The sequence below is a fragment of the Prionailurus bengalensis genome, chromosome E2 (assembly GCF_016509475.1).
Source record: "Prionailurus bengalensis isolate Pbe53 chromosome E2, Fcat_Pben_1.1_paternal_pri, whole genome shotgun sequence".
NCBI lineage: Eukaryota > Metazoa > Chordata > Mammalia > Carnivora > Felidae > Prionailurus > Prionailurus bengalensis.
This window is the reverse complement of record NC_057352.1, coordinates 42,934,281-42,953,640: the sequence shown is the minus strand read 5'-3', so window position 1 is coordinate 42,953,640 and position 19,360 is coordinate 42,934,281. Positions and strand designations below refer to the sequence as shown.

The window sequence follows — 19,360 nt, the reverse complement described above, 5'->3', positions numbered from 1 at the left end:
CTCCACTGTCTCTATAAAAGTGCTATTTTAAAGATGGCCTGTGTATCATTTTTTAAAAGATGATCGTAATTTAGCTTCCAAAGCATTCCCAGATTTGAATTTCAAGCTCTTTTCAGGGACTTGGAGGCTGGAATCTCTCATTATATTTGTTAGGATGTGACAACAATGAATACACTCAAGGAAAGTCAGAATTTAGTTCATATTGAACTTTGATATTGGGCTATAGTATATCCACAACAGCATCCTTTTATTTGTATCTCTAAAGAAAAAGTCCCATTATCTTTGCTTACTTGGTTGGTTAGAGCAGTGTGTGATAAGAATAAGATTTCTTTTTTTATGGAGCCACTAATTTTGTGCTACAAAATGGTACCCAGCCTCAGATCTGGACCTTGACACATGAAAAGGGTATGTGTGGGAAGAAGCTTGAATAAGTCAATTAGAGTTACCTACAAAAACAAGCAGTTCAATATAGCATTTCCCGTGTGGTCGGTGGAACACTGGCTCTGGGGGATGTTAATAGGTGCTAAATGGGTAAAAGTATTTCATGGTCCAATAAGTTTGGGAAATGGGCCAAATGAAGTTAAGCATTTCTATAAGACTTTAATGTCATGTGTATTATATATTATGAATTTCCAAGAGGGAAATAGAACATATTGTGTTTCCTAAACTTTGTAAAACCAGGGAACTTTTTTTCTCTCATAGCATCTTATGAAATTCGTATGCTGTGGTACACACTTTGGAAACATTGATATGTTAGCCTGGTCTTTGATTAGAAGTTTCATCTCGTTATCTTTCTCCAGCAAGGTTGTTATAACCTGTAATCAAAATATAGTTTGTTTCATAGTATGAATGAAATATAACCTTTCCTTTAGAGTCAAAGAAGCCCTTAATTTTTTTTAATTCTATTTTAGTTTTTTCCTTCAAAGGAGCAGCATCGGCAAGGTAAAACATCAATTTATTACAGACTATAGTTGTGTTAAGCATCTCATGATGCCACTATGTTTTGATTGCTTGAAAAGCTTTGACTTTGAAAGAGCTTATTATTTCTCTGAGAAAAAAGTTAAATTAGCTCTTTTTTTTAATATCTTGCAACTCTTTATATGCTTGGTAGTTTAAGAACTTAAAAGTACTGTTTTTATGATGTAACTTGTATTAAAGCTAAACCTTGAGTGATGTTAATGTTTAGAGGATGGAATAGTCTATTTAACAAAATTTTTAAGTAAAAGTTAGCATATCTTTTATTTTTGTGTATTCCATATTAAAAATCTTAAAAGGTATAATAGTCAACTTAGTACAGTATTCTCAATGGAAATGACTGTTTCTTTGATTGTTTTCTCTTATATAGGATTGTAAATGTAGGAGCTTAGAGTGAACCTAGACTTGGTCCAGAATATCTCTGCCTGCTACCCAAGGTTTTCTGGTCATTTGCCTAATCAGAAAAGTAGGGTGCAAATAATTTAGTCATTTAAATAATACTCTGGTTTGGCCTCAGTTTAAATACTATGAAAAGCAGAACTGTCATATCTATGCATGAAATTTGGGTAGTTTTATAGTATGTTTGCTTGATCTGTAAATTGAGGGGTTACATTTTAACCAAATTTTTTCTAATTCAAGTCAAATGCTTTGTTTTTAAAAAGAACCGAGCTCAAGCTGCCATGGAATTCTTACAAGAATTAAATAACGACGTCTCTGGGAGTTTTGTGGAAGAGGTATATATGTATACACATTATTATCTCTGTGTAGAAATGTAACTTTTTAATAATTCAAAGCCCTAAGAACTTAGAATTTTGAGTTTATTTATTTTAATAATCTCTACAACCAGCGTGGGCCTCGAACTTCTGACCCTGAGATCAAGAGTCACATGCTCTTCTGACTGAGCCAGCCAGGCACCACAGAATTTAGAATTTTGAACCTTTTGTATATTTATGTTTAATTGAGAGTTGAATTACTTAAAATTGGAGTCTAGCATGTTGCCTCATTTGTTCTTAAATACCTTAACTGTTTCTGACATGTTTAATGTGATTGTGAAATTGTTGAATTCTTTTCCTGTGTCCTATTTAGAGTCCAGAAAACCTTCTAGACAATGATCCTTCATTTTTCTGTAGGTTTACCATTGTGGTTGCAACTCAGCTTCCTGAAAGGTAAATTTTTATGATAATTTGTTTTTATTTTAGTCTCTTATTAGATTTGAATAGTTTTTGTTTTCTCTGCAGAGTCTATAGTTTTTAAAATTCTTAAACTCCAAAGCAACCTTTAATTGGAAGTACTTATAAATCTCCAACATCGAAAAGATAGGAAAGAGAAAAGTACTGAGATGTGAAACTTTTCTTAATACATATTTAGAGCAGTTAAATTAAACCTTGGTTATTTTTTTAGTGAAAAAAACCTAGTTAGAATTATAGTGTGCTTGATGTATACTAGAGTTTTAAATACATATTTTCCTCTTTGTTATGGAAATGTCAGGAAGTGTCTTTCAAGAACATTGTCCCTAATACAAAAAAGAGGCTTTCATATCCCTCTAGTCCAAAAGATACACTTTCTGTGAGACTGCAACCTTCTGGAATTGCTTGTTTTTCAGTGTATCCATGACTGCATATGTAAATGTAATAGATCTATCTTTGCATTAATTAGTAAGAAAATTCCTTTATTTTAATGTGCTTTCATGTTTGGCATACATCCATTTGCTTATGGTCTTACTTATTGTGCTTTCCTTTTACAGTACATTACTACGTTTAGCAGATGTCCTCTGGAATTCCCAAATCCCTCTTTTGATCTGTAGGACATATGGACTAGTTGGTTATATGAGGATCATTATAAAAGAACATCCAGGTAAAACTGTTGCACATATGGTGCTTGCCATTGGTTGCTTTAGCTACAGTTTTAGAAACTTGACAATTTAGGAAGTCCGTTTTAAATTACAAAGTAAATTTGTAACAGCACGACTATGGTTACAGGTTCAGAGTGGCAATCAAAATCAACAGACGTTAATCTAATATTTCCTTAGCACTATAGAAGGATGCAAAGCAGGAAATAAAACAGATACAGCTTTTTCATCTTATCAGGAGGCCCAGCAGCTATGCAAGTCCCTAGCTTTTGCTTTTTTTTTTTTTTTGCCTCCTAACCCGCATAGGGCACATAGGGCTGCTATAGGTGAGAGCCATGGTGTGTGGGCCACAGTGACACATAGATAGATGTCATACCACTTTTTCTCCAATCTTTCCTTCCATTCTCATATTGACAATAGGCTCCCCCAGTTCAGGGACGGTTCTACATAATAAGCAAAGCATTTACCTTATTGTTCCAAGGAAACAGTGCTTTAGGAGATTGAGGTCATTCATAGGCAGGTTGGCATGAGCTCAAGAATGATATTAGCCCTTTACTTACAACTGTTTGATCTTAAATTATTGGACAGTTTTCATTCAGTATTCTGCATTGCTCTGAGACAGGTACTCTGCTACAGCAGTTGATAGCCATTGGTGTTGGTAGTATCACTGGGGAGTAGTATCTGCTTGGTAGTTTGGGAGTGGCTTGTGGGATAAACTTCTGGAAGGTGGTGGTAGGCTCTTTAAGAGTTGTAAGTGGGAGAGTGACAGGGTGAAAAATTTATTTCAAATGTGTCACCCTAAAGTGGGGTAGAAAATGAATGTATTTGAAGAGGTGAAAATTAGAGGCAAGTGTTGCTGTTAGGAAATTTCTGGTGGTGTAGCTGGTTGAGAGAGACAGAGACTAAGCCCCTGTGGGGCTTTTTTTTTTTTTTAACATTTGTTCATTTTTGAGAAACAGAGACAGAGCGTGAGTGGGGGAGGGGCAGAGAGAGAGGGAGACACAGAGTCGGAAGCAGGTTCCAGGCTCTGAGCTGTCAGCACAGAGCCCGATGCGGGGCTCCAACCCACGGAGTGTGAGATCATGATCTGAGCTGAAGTCAGAAGCTTATCCAACTGAGCCACCCTGGGGCCCCCTGAGCCCCTGCCTTAAGGCAGATATTATAAGGATAGGGAAGAGGAGGTAGATAGTAATGAGGGTTAATATTGCTAGCTGTGTGCCTGCCTTAATGTGGATTATTTCATATAATCTTTCTAAAATTCTTATAAGGTAGATACTATTACACATCTGCTTTTTGCAGATGAGGATGCTGAGGCACAGAGAGATTAAGTTATTTGCCCAAGGTCACACAGCTAGCAAGTAACAGAACTAGGCCTAGCCCTAACCACTCACTGAAATTACATGTTCCTGTACTCCCCTCATGTGGGGAACTGTGTATGAAGTGATACCAGGACATGTGGTGTGACTGATGTTGGGCCAAGGAAGAAAGAAGTCAAGGATAGAGGCTGGCTCAGTCAGAAGAGCATGCGACTCTTGATCTTGGGGTTGTAAGTTTGAGCCCCACTTTGGGTGTGGAGATTACTTAAAACTAAAGTCTTAAAAAAAAAAGTCATTGATAACCATCAGCTTTCTAGAGAAGAGGTCTAAGAAGATGGTGATGATGTTTATTGAAGGCCACGGGAAGGGAAGGGTGGATTGTTAAATGCTATCTGAACACACATTTTATCAATTTTGATCTTTTTCAATTATAATGACAAGAGGGGCGCCTGGGTGGCGCAGTCGGTTAAGCGTCCGACTTCAGCCAGGTCACGATTTCACAGTCCGTGAGTTCGAGCCCCGCGTCAGGCTCTGGGCTGATGGCTCGGAGCCTGGAGCCTGTTTCCGATTCTGTGTCTCCCTCTCTCTCTGCCCCTCCCCGTTCATGCTCTGTCTCTCTCTGTCCCAAAAATAAATAAACGTTGAAAAAAAAAATTTTTTTTTTTAAAATTATAATGACAAGATAATTCGGTTCTATTTTACTTTTATTAAAACTATAGTCAACTTATGATTTGTGCATTTAGTAAAATATGAATATATATCTGTATGTAAATTTATCTCAATAATGAACAGGAAAGGGGCACCTGGCTGGCTCAGTTGGTGGAGCATGCAACTCTTGATCTCGGGGTTGTGAATATGAGCCCCACGTTGGGTGTGGAACTTACTTAAAAAAATAAATAAAATCATGGGGCGCCTGGGTGTCTCAGTCAGTTGGGCATCTGACTTCAGCTCAGGTCATGATCTCACAGTTTGTGGGTTCGAGCCCCGCATCGGGCTCTGTGCAGCCTGCTTCGGATTCTGTGTCTCCCTCTCTCTGTTCTTCCTCTGCTCGCACTCTGTCTCTCTCTCTCTCTCAAAAATAAATAAAGATTAAAAATAAAATAAAAATAAATAAATAAATAAATAAATAAATAAATAAATAAATAAATAAAATCAGTTTCTTGGTTAAAAAAAAAATGAACAGAAAAAAACCTGTAGGCCCTATGCCCATTTAGAAACTAGATTTCTTAAGTTTGTATAATGTAGTGTATTCCAGAAGTATCACTAAAGAAGTTTATCTTTTGGGATTATTTGTTTCACAGTAATAGAATCTCATCCAGATAATGCATTAGAGGATCTACGACTGGATAAACCATTTCCTGAACTGAGAGAACATTTTCAGTCATATGATTTGGATCATATGGAAAAAAAGGTTGGTAGTATATATAACCTTCAATTTATAGATAGATTAAAAGTTTTTTTTTTAACCTAAGGTTTTTGAATTACACCAAAGTGAGAAAATACTATAAACATCCATATTCATGTCATCCAGATTATGTAGTAACAACATTGTACTTAATTGTTTTGAAATAAATTTGTTTTTGACCAAAATTTAAAAAGCTTTTTTATTGAAGAGAAGTTCATTAGCTGACTACATCTGTGTAATCAACACCCAGGTCAAGAAATTAGACATTAACATATCCCAGCAGACCTCTTCATGGCCCGTTTCTAAACAATTAGATGTACTTTTTAAAACAGTATGAATTTGGGGTGGGTGTTTGTTGAAATTGATTGCTTTTGAAACTTAATGTTTGAAGAGTTACCAAGGCAACTCCATATTTCATTATGGAAATAATGATATTTATAACAGACTATATAATTAAAGGAGTATGTGTTTTTTCCTACCCATGTATTAATTAAAATGTGGGTATTTGGTTATTTGTTTCATCACAAGAGACAGTTTTCTAAGTCTAGGATTGGTTTCTGAAATCAAGAGATTTGAGTTTTCTTTTTGGGTGGCAGTCGCTGAGACTGTTTTCTTGATGGGAAAATGGGGACCCACATAGTACAAACCTGGGGCGCCTGGGTGGTTCAATCGGTTAAGCATCTGACTTCGCTTCAGGTCATGATCTCACGGTTTGTGAGTTTGAGCCCCGTGTCAGGGTCTGTGCTGTCAGCCTGGAACCCGGAGCCTGCTTCGGATTCTGTGTCTCCCTTTCTCTTTGCCTCTCCCCTACTCACACTCTGTCTTTCTCAAAAATAAATAAACTTAGAAAAACTTAATCATTGTACAAGCCTGCCAGTTCAGGATTAAATTGGACACTGCTTATAAAAAAGCTTAGAAAGCAATTTCATTAACCCAGTTCATTTTCCTTCATTCATTATACTACATATACTGGAAGATGATCATATATATTATTGAATTTGTTGAAAATGAGATGGTTTAATGAAGAATAACTGTAAATTAATGTTAACTAATACTGACATTTTCTTCGATATTTCTTTCATTTTTAGGACCACAGCCATACTCCATGGATTGTGATCGTAGCTAAATATTTAGCACAGTGGTATAGTGAAGTATGTCTTTTTTTAAAAACAAATTCCATATGTGACTGTATTTTCAATTTATTATAAAGGATTTCAGTGAAGGAGAGTAGGAGATTAACTTTTTTCCTTATGTGGTAATTGGGCAGGTGGGTGCTTTTCTGTTTAAATCTGGCAGTTCCTCTTTTGATACTGATACTTTTACTAGTGAAATCAAATATCAATAAATGTCATTCTGAAACTGGCAGTGGGGAATGTAGAAAAATGGCTCGCAGTTTTTGTTTTCTTTCAAGTCAGCCTCTGATTTCACTGAGGTATGTATTTGCTGATGAAATCTCATGTGGATGGGAGAATGGGGAGAAGTTTGGACTCTCAATTTCCGTGTTTTGGTTTTTTATAACTAGAATTTAAAATTTTTAACCAATTTAGACAAATGGACGAATACCTAAAACGTATAAGGAAAAAGAAGACTTCAGAGATTTGATTAGACAAGGTAATATGATGGGATATAACTGAATGTTGTATAAAGTTTGAAAAACAAATTGCTTGAAGTTGTTTATTGGATTTCTGTCAGCAGCTTTGTCAGACTGATGGCATCATGAGTTTTTATTTTATTTTTCCTCAGAGGAGGTTTGGAGCCACTCCTTGTATAGTTTTTAAAATGACTAATGATAGTTTCCTCATCAGTAGAGGAGGAATTGGGGACTGCTCATAGAGTTGTTGTGAGGATTCATTCATACAGTAAAATCTGAAGTACGTTTAACCATGTCTGATACAGAGTAAAAAATAAAGGTTAGCTACTAATATTACTAAAAATAATTTGAGTAACAATAAGCCTGTTTGTTCTTAAGTTTCAATATCCAATCCTTCTTTTAAGATCTGATAAGGTTTGGAGTGCCTGGGTAGCTCAGTCGGCTGAGCATCCGACTCTTGATTTTGGTTCACGTCACGATCCCCGGGTCTGGGATAGAGCCCCCAGCTGGGCTCTGTGCTGGGCGTGGAGCCTGCTTAAGATTGCCTCTCCCTGTTTAAAAATAGAACTACCCTACGACCCAGCAATTGCACTACTAGTATTTATCCAAGGGATACAAGTGTGCTGTTTCGAAGGGGCACATGCACTGCAACATTTGTAGCAGCACTATCCACAATAGCCAAAGTATGGAAAGAGCCCAAATGTCCATCGACAGATGAATGAATAAAGGTGGGGTATATAATACAATGGAGTATTACTGAGCAATCGAAAAGGATGAAATCTTGCCATTTGCAACTACCTGGATGGAACTAGAGAGTATTATGCCAAGTGAAATTAGAGAAAGACAAATATCATATGACTTCACTCATATGAGGACTTTAAGATACAAAACAGATGAACATAGGGGAAGGGAAGCAAAAATAATATAAAAACAGGGAGGGGGACAAAACATAAGAAACTCTTAAATATGGAGAACAAACAGAGGGTTACTGGAGGGGTTGTGGGAGGGGGGATGAGCTAAATGGGTAAGGGGCATTAAGGAATCTACTGCTGAAATCATTATTGCACTATATGCTCACTAACTTGGATGCAAATTAAAAACATTAAAAAACAACAACAACAAAAAAGATTGCCTCTCCCTCTGCCCCTTCCCCTAGCGCACTCCTTCTGTCTCAAAAGAAAGATCTGATGAAATTATTTCCATAATGTTAGGTAGAGAAAAGGGGTGAGAAGAAAAGGGCTATTTTGCTAGCCAATTTCTATTTTTCTAGGAATTCTAAAGAATGAAAATGGGACTCCGGAAGATGAAGAGAATTTTGAAGAAGCTATTAAAAATGTGAACACAGCACTAAATACAACTCAGGTATTAAATGTGTTGCTGAGGAGGGGCGCCTGGGTGGCTCATTTGGTTGATCGTCAGACTCTTGATCTCAGTTCAGGTCTTGATCTCAGGGTCGTGAGTTTGGGCTCCACGTTGGGTTCCGCACTGGGCATGAAGCCTACTTAAAAAAAAAAAAAAAGTTTTGTTGAGGCATTCATACAAGAAGGGTGTTTTCTGAAGTCCTCATATGAAATAGTTGTTTCATAGACAACTGTTTCATAATTAGAAATTAAAATCTATCATATCGATTGAATCTTCTTTAATAAGATTTTATATCATCCTTGTTAAAATGGGTATCAGTGCTTCATCATAGAGTAGTGATACAATGATTCATATAAATTATTTGAAGTACATGATTTGTGAATAGTAACAGTTTGGGTGTAGGAATTTTATAACGAGGGTGTTATTTTGCTGGTACGAAATAGGTTGCTCAAAAGTTAAATCTTATCCTGCATTTGCTTTTGATAGTAGTTGTTTGGATATAATGGAAGATGTTCTTAATGACACTGTAAAACATTATTTGTAAGATAACTCAGTTTATATGCCCTTTGTTTTGTTGTTAAAGTCTTGCCAGTGAGGTTTTTGGAAAATTTGGAATAACACAGCTGTTACTTTAAGATAGAATTTTCTTATAATTTAAAACGGCAAAAAATGCTGCCTTTCATATTAGGAAAGCACTTAGCTGTCGGAGACAATGAGATCGTGTTGCTCAGTAATTAAAAATATGTGCTTTGTCAATCAGTTTTCTAGGGTGATGAAAATTTTCTGTGTCTTAATTGAGGTGATGATTAAAAAGACATGCATCAAACTGTACATTTAAAATTCATTTCACTGAATGTAAAATTTACTCCAGTTAAAAAAAAAGAACAAGGTTCTTATAGTTGGGGGACAGTGAACTAAGCAAACAGATAATGCACCAGGTGCTATTAACAAAATTCGAGTAGAACAAAAGGATGAGGAGTTCTAGGATCGGGTGGGGGGCATCAAAGTGTTTTAAGTGGGGAGTGGAGTGACCTGATTTATGTTTCTAAAAAATCATTCCGGCTCTTGTAAGGAGAACAGAAGCAGACCAGTTAGGAGGGTTTTGGTAAGAGATTTCTTTTTTCCACACAGCTGTAAGAGTCCAAGCCTACAATTTCGGTAGTTTTCATTAATGTATGATGATCTTGCCAGCATTACGAGTACTTAATTTACTATGTAGTTTTTGTCAGAGTTGTTGTCTCTTCTAATAATAACTAACTTAGAGTGTAAGGGTTTCAAATCTTTGACAAGATGGAAACACATGAAGGACATCACTACAAACCTAGCTTGGTAGTGATGTCTGAAATCTTTGTTATATCTTCAAATGTAACTATATAAACAGGTTTATTTTGGCTCCTTTTTTACTCTAATCATGATGGAAGAGAATGGTCAGTCTTTAATGCTGACACCAGTGGGCAGAAGGGGACTTTCTTCCATTCTTTTTCCTCATCAAATCTCCCGTCTGGTATTGATTCTTAATAAAAGTCTAATAAGCACATCAGAAGTTTGTATTTGATTACTATGTGGAAATTCTAAGAACTTGTTTGGGGAAATAGTGAAAATACAGATGGGCATGTTCTTAGTAAATGTATCATGTTCCTTTGTTAGATCCCAAGCAGTATTGAAGATATATTTAATGATGATCGCTGCATAAATATCACCAAACAGGTAACAACATAAAGTAAATAGTGCTGTCTAAACCTTTGAGTCAAATTCAGATACTGCTTAATGCTAATTTTTTTTCTTTTAGACTCCATCATTTTGGATTTTAGCTCGCGCCTTAAAAGAATTTGTGGCCAAAGAGGGTCAAGGAAATTTACCTGTTCGAGGCACAATTCCTGATATGATCGCAGATTCAAGCAAATATATAAAGCTGCAAAATGTGTAAGTCACTGTTTTCAAACTATGTAACAGAAAATCTGTTTATAGTACAGATGAATATATTTTACCACTCTATCAGAAATCAAATGAAAGTCTGCTGTAATTTGTCTAAAAATAAGCTTAAAAACTTAGGGGGCAGATTTTTAAAAATAGATTCTATTTTTAGAATAGTTTTAGGTTGGGGCACCTAGGTGGCTCAGTCGGTTGAGCATCCGGCTTCAGTTTGAGCCTCACATCGGGCTCTTTGCTGATGGTTTGGAGCCTGGAGCCTGCTTCGGATTCTGTGTCTCCCTGTCTCTCTGCCCCTCCCCGACTCTGTATCTCTGTCTCCCCAAAATAAACATTTTAAAAAAAAGGAAAAAAAAAAAGAATAGTTTTAGGTTTATAGCAAAACTGAGCAGAAAGTACAGATGGTTCCCATATATACTCTCTGGGGGGCAGACTTTTTCTTTATATTTTGTGACAAAAACCTAATATTTGAGCACTTCACTCTGCAATGAACTGTTCTGTGTATTAACTAATGTAATATTTACAACAACCCCATGAGAGAGATACTATTATTGTCCCAGTTTTATAGATGTGGAAACTGAAACATAGAAGAGGTAATTTATTCAGAGCCAGATAGCTGGTAAATGGCAGAACCAGGATTTGAACCCATGCAACTCAGCTCCATACTTTTAACCATGGTGCTATAGGATCTTTTATCTGTAACTTAAAACTTTAAAGTCTTTAGTTTGATTAATTTTTAATCATAATGTTTCATAATTTAAAGAGTTTGTGACTAGATAGACACCAGGTCTCTAGGTATCACTAGCCTGAACCCAGATAGACTGTCATAAGTATGGGTCTCACTGTATATTACCCTTATGTAGTTTAGCACGTTGCTCATGAATCCAGGGCTGCTGACTTGGGCTCCTCAAGAACCAAATGATGTCACACAGAAGATCTCTGTTCTCTAGACATCTTACACTCTTCACATCTGCTACATCTTTGTTGTCTTAGCCTAAAAGTTCAACTACTTAAAACTTGGGAAAAGTCAACTGAAGATAGACAGAACTATTACTTCACACTGGAGATAGTACAATCCGATCATCTACAAGAGGGTGAAAATGTAAATAGACTTAAAGTTTTTAGATGAATTTGTAGATGGACAATTTTGAAGTATTTAACTTTCCTTGGACTTTAAGGAGATAAATCATGTTCTTCAGTAATGTATTTTGTCAGGTCCTCTCAGAAGCATGGATCATGGATCCCTCTAGGAGGGTAGTTTTTAAGTTGCTATTAATTACAGAGGGAGCCCAGTCATTAGTAGATTGCAAGAGTCCATCACCAACACTGGGAAGATTTCCAGCCACTAACAGCTCTTGCTGGTAGGGTTTCCATGGCATTTTCACATTCTGTATGTTACCAGACCAGTATTTTTTCATGAAAAGGAAAGAGATTTTGTTTACTTCATGGTGATATTTAAATTTTGCTAATTATAGGGGCATCTGGGTGGCTCAGTCGGTTAAGCTTCTGACAAGCTCAGGTCATGATCTCACAGTTTGTGAGTTTCAGCCCCACATCAGGCTCTGTGCTGACAGCTCAGAGCCTGGAGCCTGCTTCACATTTTGTGTCTCCCTCTCTCTCTGCCCTTCCTCCGCTCGTGCTCTGTCTCTCTCTCAAAAATAAATAAACATTAAAAAAATTTTAATTTTGCTAATTTTAAAATTTGTTAAAAATAGCCTTTTATTGTTCTTTTCCAGTTACCGTGAAAAAGCAAAGAAAGATGCTGCTGCTGTGGGTAATCATGTTGCCAAATTGTTGCAGTCTATCGGCCAGGTAAGCTGCTGAACTGAGCGCACTGTGCCTGTGATGGATGGTACAGCTCCATTTGGCTTGATCGTGTAAGTTGGGAGCTAAAAAAGTTTAGACATAGAGCGTGTGGTACTGGTTCTGGGCTTCTTTAGAGGGATCACTCACTTACCTGCCTAATGAGAAAGACCTTCACTAAGCAAACAAGGTGTTTTTATAGTTCTCTTCCAGAGCTTGGGGAAAGCCTCCCCATCTCACAGTGATTGGGTTTGTGCTGCACCTCTCTTCATCTTCTTTTTTACACTGGAGTGAAACCTGCATTTATCCCTTTACAGGCACCAGAGTCCATTTCAGAGAAAGAATTAAAATTACTCTGTAAGTGCCCTTGAATTAATTTCCTCATTTTGCTTGATAAAAATGTGCCACAGAATGTTTGCAGAAATTTTAAATGTTTAAGATTTAAAATTTTCCATGGTCTCAGTGGTATAGATAATAATTACTGAGTAAGCTGCTTTTTTTTTTTCTCTCATAATAGAGAAGGTATTTTAAGACTGGGTCAGGTGTGTCTGGGGGGCTCAGTTGGTTAAGCATCCAACTCTTGATCTTGGCTCAGGTCATGATACTGTGGTTCATGAGATCTAGCCCTGCGTTGGGTTCTGTGCTGACAGCACGGAGCCTGCTTGGGATTCTCTCTCCTCTTCTCTCTCTGCCCCTCCCCAACTTGTGCACACTCTGTCTCTCTCAAAATAAATAAACTTAAAAAAAACAAAACAAAACAAAACTGGGTCAGAGATAGAGTATATCTATGTGTGGCAGTGCTAAAAAGACATGAAGGTCAATTAATTGAAAATTGTCATTGATACAGAATTATTTTCAGCTTACTACTATTAAATAATTTGGAAAAGTTTTATCTGAAGACTTTGGATGTGAAGTCTTGAGTCACATGTACATTGATAGTATTGGTTTAAATACTTACTTTGATCTGTGTTAAATGACTGTGATGGAATTAAGAATTTTGGCATCTAGTTTCAGAGTGGGTCGGCTCCTGGGGTCTTCTTGATAACTCCTCAGGAGACCCGAAGCATTTTCTTTTATTTAAGAATTTGTTTAAGAATAATAAAATTTGTTCTACATGCTGAGGATTTTCCCCTGTAGCTATTGCCCTAAGCTTCTGCAAAAATCTATATTCTGTATGTCTCCATCCTTAAAATACATTTATCCATGTTCTCCCTTTAATGGCTCTACCATAGTGCTTGTTTAGGCCAAGTTTTAATGTTTTCTGCTACCACCAATCTTGCATCTTGTTTTTGCATTTGTGTTTGTTCTACTAGATTATATGATCCCAGATTAGAAGCTGGGTGTTGGGTATTTGAGAGTTTATTCTGTTTTCTCTACTTAGGGGTATGTTTGAAAATTTCCCTAATACAAAGTTGTTGTTGTTTTAGAAAGTCTTACATATGCCAAGAACACAACATATATAATGCTCTCCTTTATGACTACTTATCCATAATATGGTAAACACTACTGTTCACTGAGTCCTATCAGGCATTGTGCTATGTATGCACTTCATACACTTGCACATTTGATCCACAGAACAACTTTCATAGGTAATATTATCCCTGTTTTACAAATGAAAACAAGCTCAGAGAGGTGCCATCACCTTCTTACTCAGTGCTGAGCTGGTTGTAGTGCCAAGGATGTGAATTTCAGATGACTTGTGTTCTAAATGCCTTCTCTGCTAACCATTAGAACTGAAGAGACATTTCTTCACATTTCCATGTCTGTAAAGAGTATGCACAAAATTTCCTGTTCTTAAAGTGACTTGTGATTTGGAATATTCAAATGTCTCACCTGTTTACTTCCATAATGTCTTCCCTGTGTTCAGGCACCAATTCTGCATTTCTTCGAGTGGTAAGATGTCGATCCTTAGCTGAAGAATATGGCTTGGATACAATTAACAAGGATGAAATAAGTAAGTGTAATAACCTTTTGATGCTAGGTTATTAATTTTAATTAATTTTAGAGATATAAATATTTTGTATATAATAGTGAGTACATGGTGATAATATACAGGATAATATAAATATTATACTCTAAATTTTATTCTATAAACCAAGAAGTAGTCCTACTTCTAAGTAGTTATAATTGCAAATTATGAAACTTAATATGTACATAAAATCATGTTTAGGTTACTGAATAAGTTATGTGATACGAAGATGACATAAAGTCAGAACGTTACTACATTCATAGAGATTATGTGACTATAATTGATCGTCCATAAGACCATTGGGTTTCATTTTAACATATCTGCCTTTATTTTACTGTTATTTATCATTTTCTATTTTATTGTCACAAAATATTTAAATTTTGTAATAGAATTGCCTTGTATCCTGAAACTTGAGCATATAGTAAATGCAGTTCTGCATTGTTTTTATGTAATGAATTATCCACACTATACTGAAATTTTTTTTTTCCTTTCAGTTTCTAGCATGGACAATCCCGATAATGAGATAGTATTATACTTAATGTTACGGGCTATTGATAGATTTCATAAACAACATGGTAGATATCCAGGTAAGAATAGCAGTCGCATTATCATCTACAATAAAGTTTTGAATAAATACTTAAATTGAATTAATTCTTGAAGTTTCTTGGGTGTTTACAGTAGTGGTGCTTGAATTTTACATCATAAACAATTTACACCTAGTTCATCTCAGTGAGGAAATACCATTTGTTTTTTAAGTATTTGCAGATGGTGTTTGGTTCTAAACTATTACAGGGGAATGTTGGTTGAGTGCATATAGAATAAAACTATTTTTTTCTGTCAGTTTCCATAGTTTACTTCTAAGACTCAGAATGAGTTTAATTTAGTGGAATGAGAAAGCCATAAAAAGTATGCTAATGACTTGAATTTTGTCTGTAAATGTAATAATTGGAGAATTGGTATAAACACAAAGATCGTCAGTTGCCCAGAATATTTTTATTAAGATGATAATTTTAGGGGCGCCTGGGTAGCTCAGTCAGTAAAGCGACTGACTTTGGCTTAGGTCATGATCTCATGGTTTGTGGGTTTGAGCCCCACATCAGGGTCCGTGCTGACAGTGCAGAGCCTGCTTGGGGTTCTCTCTTTCTCCCTCTCTTTGCCACTCCCTCCACCCCCCTCACCCACCGTGGTCCCTCCTCCACATACACTCTCTCTGTAAATAAATAAATAAACTTTAAAGAAAAAAGATGATAAGGGCACCTTCAGATGATAAGGCCACGTACACTCTCTCTGTAAATAAATAAATAAACTTCAAAGAAAAAAGATGATAAGGGCACCTGGGTGGCTCAGTCAGTTGAACATTAGACTCTTGATTTTGGCTCAGGTCATGATCTCAAGGTTCTTGAGATCGAGCCCCATGTTGGGCCCTGAGTTAACAGCACGGGGCCTGCTTGAGATTCTCTCTCTCCCTCTCTCTGCCCCTTCTCTGCGCTTGCTCACAGGCTTTCTCTGAAAATAAATAAAAATTAAAAACAAACAAAAAGATGAAAATTTTAATTGTGCCAGTTTACTGCATAGCAGCACATTCTAGGAATATCATAAAATCTGTTGCCCCAAATGTCTGAGTTACAGTCTTAATGAGCAAGCTTACCAAAAGAAAGAAAAGGAATAAACACCGAATATGTATTACTTTATGTGTATTGTTTGATTAGCTTGTATTTTTGGTTTATTGCATAACAAATCATCCCCAAACATAGTTAAAACAGTAAATTATTATCTTGTGATTTTGTGGATTGGCTGGGCTCAGTTAGGCAGTTCTCACTGGGGAGAGGGGAACTCATGGAGTTGCATGATGCCTGGGGCTGGAGTCATTCTGAAGGTTTCACTGAGCTGGACATCCAAGATGACATTTTCACTCATTGACTGGCACTTTAGTTGGGATAGTTGCAACTGCTTGGGGGCTAGTCAGGTATCTCTCCATGGCTAACTGGGGCTTCCTTTTAGCATAGTATTCCTAGGGTAGACTGTTTACATGGTGGCTTGCTTCCCCAAAGTTAACATTCCAAAAGATCCAGGTGGAAAGTACAAGGTATTTTAGGAGTTAGCCTCAGAAGCCTTAGAACACGGCATCACTTACATCATGTTCTGTTGGCTTCACAGGGCCAGTTTAGATTAACAGTGGGATGGGACTACATGAGGGCACCAAGGAGAGTTCATTGGGGAGCCATCTTGGGAGACTAGCTACCACATAAAGCACAGGCTTCCAAGCTCTGTCACTTACTGTCTCTTGACCTTGGGTGAATCACTATTCCCTCCAAATCTCAGTTCTCTCATTTATGGAATAATGATAATAGTATTTACCAGTTTGTAAAGGTTATATAGGTAATGTATGAAAATCACTTAATACTATGTGGCACCTTGTAAGTATTTAGTAAAGGGTTGGTGTTATCATGAGGAAGAGTATTGATAGTTTTTAAACTAGAGGAGCCAAAAAATACTGGTATTTAAAATTTTTTTTAATGTTTATTTTTGAGAGAGAAGTAGAGTGTGAGCAGGGGAGGGGCAGAGAGAGATGGAGACAGAATCCAAAGCAGGCTCCAGGCTCTTAGCTGCCAGCACAGAGCCTAACTCAGGGCTTGAACCCATGAGCCATGAGATCATGACCTGAGCCGAAGTTAAAACGTTCAACTGACTAAGTCATCCAGGCACCCCCAAAATATTGATATTTTAAAAACACTTGAATATTACAGCAATTATATTTTTCCTTCCAGAAGAAATAATAATAAAGCTTGGAAATAATAATGTTTGGAAACATTGCAGTTTAATCATTAAGAACTTCCTGGGCTCATATCCCAGTTTTGCTACTTACGAGCTAAGTAACTCAGGCAAATAACTTAATCTGTCTGTGCCTCAGTTTTCTCACCTATAAACAGGGATAATGATAGTACCTATTTCATAGGCGTGTTGTAAGGATTAAATCAATTAATATAAATGGTACTTAGAACACTGTCCAGCATTTATTAATTCAATAAATGTTACTTATTATTATAGCTATATGTCTTCAGTGTCATTTAATTTCCTGGAAATGGATAATAAACACCATAATATTTTTTAAACACCCTAATTTTTTATAAAGTGTGTAAATAAGACATTACTTATTCATTCAATTCTTCCATCAAATAATTCTTGGACACCAACTATGTGCTGGATACTCTTCTAGATACTGGATATAGAGCAGTAAACAAAGCAGATTTGCCTAACTTGAATTTTTAATAGGTTTTAGATGGTTTCTTTGATTGTTACAGCTTTGTGATAGTAAATATTGGTCTCATGCTTTCTGTTATTTTTGTTCTTCAGTTTCATACCTTACTATATTGATTAGAACACCTCAAACTGGATTTTAAAAAGAGCCATTGGTTTTGAATTGCATATTTACTTTAATGAAAATTGATTTACATTATGTATTTGTAGGGGTATCTAACTACCAGGTTGAAGAAGATATAGGAAAGCTGAAGTCTTGTCTCACTGGCTTCCTTCAGGAATATGGATTATCTGTAATGGTGAAAGATGATTATGTCCATGAATTGTGAGTATTTTTTAAGGCATATGAGAGATAATACCTGTCCTAAGGCTAATCTAAGTTCACGTCTCCATCCTTTTCTGTAGTTGCCGATACGGAGCTGCTGAGCCACACACCATTGCTGCGTTCTTAGGAGGTGAGTTCCACAGATGAGAAGACTGGCATCTGTGGTTACACAGTACAGTAATGAACTTTGTTTTTATAGCTATTTTAACTAGGGAAGTCAGTGAAGCAGGATGTTCTGTTTAGTTTATTTCACTGGTCTTTCTGCTTTGCATCTCTCCCACCGCTGTCCATCTTAAAGTGAAGAGTCATTAATTTTTCTAAAGCATAGCTCTGATCATGTCTCTCAATTAACCTTCTGCCCTGCCAGTAAACACATACATACTACAATGGTCTTCAGAAAACAAGTCCAGAGTCCCTTATTTAACATTAAAAATACACTGTGTTCTGATTCCACTCAGCCTTTCTGCCCTTGGTTTTTTCAAGTGACTTCCTTTTCCCCCAGACATGCCTTTGATTTCCTGTTCCTTCAATCCTTAACTTTCAGGGCCATTTGCCTTAAATCTCCTTATTTCTGGCATGTCTAAAATCTTCCTGTTCTTCAAGGCCCAACTGAAAATTACCATCTCTGGGGCACATGGGTGGTTCAGTTGGTTAAGCAGCTCTTGGTTTTGGCTCAGGTCATGATCTCACGATTTGTGGGTTTGAGCCCTGCATCGGGCTCTGAGCTGACAGAGTGGAGTCGGCTTGGGATTCTCTCTTTCCCTGCCCCTTCCCCACTTTATCTCTCTCTCTCTCTCTCTCTCTCAAATAAATAAATACTTTTTAAATGAAAATTACCACTCTTTCATAAAAACTTTGGAAGTTGAAGAGTGCCTGGGTGGCTCAGTCAGTTAAGTGTCTGACTCTTGGTTTTGGCTCCAGTCATGATCTTACAGTTTGTGGGTTCAAGCCCTGCATCAGGCTCTGTGCTGACAGCAAGGAGCCTGGTAGGGGTTCTTTCTCTTCCTCTCTCCCTGCCCTTCGTCCACTTGCTCTCTCTGTCTCTCTCTCAAAAGAAATAAATAAACTTTAAAACAAAAAACAAAAAACTTTGGAAGCTGGAAGTCCAAGGTCAGGGCCAGCACGGTTGGTTTCTAGGAAGCCTGTCCAGGGCTTGTAGGCGGCTATCATCTTGCTGTGTGCCATAACCTTTTTGTGCAGGGAGGGGAGAGGACAGATGGGACACAGCTCTTGGGGGTCTCTTCTTATATGGGCACTAAACCCTTTGTGAGGACCCCAGCCCATGACCTCATCTAACCCTGTTTACTTCCCAAAGACCTCCAGTATCCTCTTCACCTCCAAATATTATCACATTGGGTATTACAGGTTTAACATGAATTTTGAGGACATTCAGTCCCTAACATGTGTGTTTTGTATTCTGCACAACACCATTATATTCCCTCACTTCTTTCAGGTCTTTGTTTAAATGTTACTTTCGTCGCATGAGGCCATTCCTGACTCCTCAATTTAAAACTGAGTCCCTGTTCTTCCACTCATATGTATCCCTCTTCCTTGCTTTTTCTCCTTAGTCTTTAGGGT

At 37.0% G+C, this 19,360-nt stretch overlaps 1 protein-coding gene across 4 annotated transcripts in view; it reads left to right on the top strand.

The window, feature by feature from the left end:
• NAE1 (NEDD8 activating enzyme E1 subunit 1) overlaps positions 1-19,360 on the top strand; it is a 32,518-nt gene that overhangs the window by 11,899 nt on the left and 1,259 nt on the right. For 2 of the 4 annotated variants that reach the window (XM_043599421.1, XM_043599418.1), the window contains exons 4-19: positions 912-942; positions 1,638-1,709; positions 2,062-2,141; positions 2,720-2,829; positions 5,442-5,551; positions 6,634-6,696; positions 7,093-7,156; positions 8,407-8,498; positions 10,146-10,205; positions 10,288-10,421; positions 12,164-12,239; positions 12,548-12,587; positions 14,098-14,184; positions 14,694-14,786; positions 17,668-17,782; positions 17,863-17,912. In XM_043599421.1, the coding sequence (XP_043455356.1) occupies positions 1,656-1,709; positions 2,062-2,141; positions 2,720-2,829; positions 5,442-5,551; positions 6,634-6,696; positions 7,093-7,156; positions 8,407-8,498; positions 10,146-10,205; positions 10,288-10,421; positions 12,164-12,239; positions 12,548-12,587; positions 14,098-14,184; positions 14,694-14,786; positions 17,668-17,782; positions 17,863-17,912 (1,228 nt within the window). In that variant the 5' untranslated portion in view covers positions 912-942; positions 1,638-1,655. The remainder of the gene's footprint in view (positions 1-911; positions 943-1,637; positions 1,710-2,061; positions 2,142-2,719; positions 2,830-5,441; positions 5,552-6,633; positions 6,697-7,092; positions 7,157-8,406; positions 8,499-10,145; positions 10,206-10,287; positions 10,422-12,163; positions 12,240-12,547; positions 12,588-14,097; positions 14,185-14,693; positions 14,787-17,667; positions 17,783-17,862; positions 17,913-19,360) is intronic. The other 2 variants (XM_043599420.1, XM_043599419.1) reach the window with 2 other exon arrangements.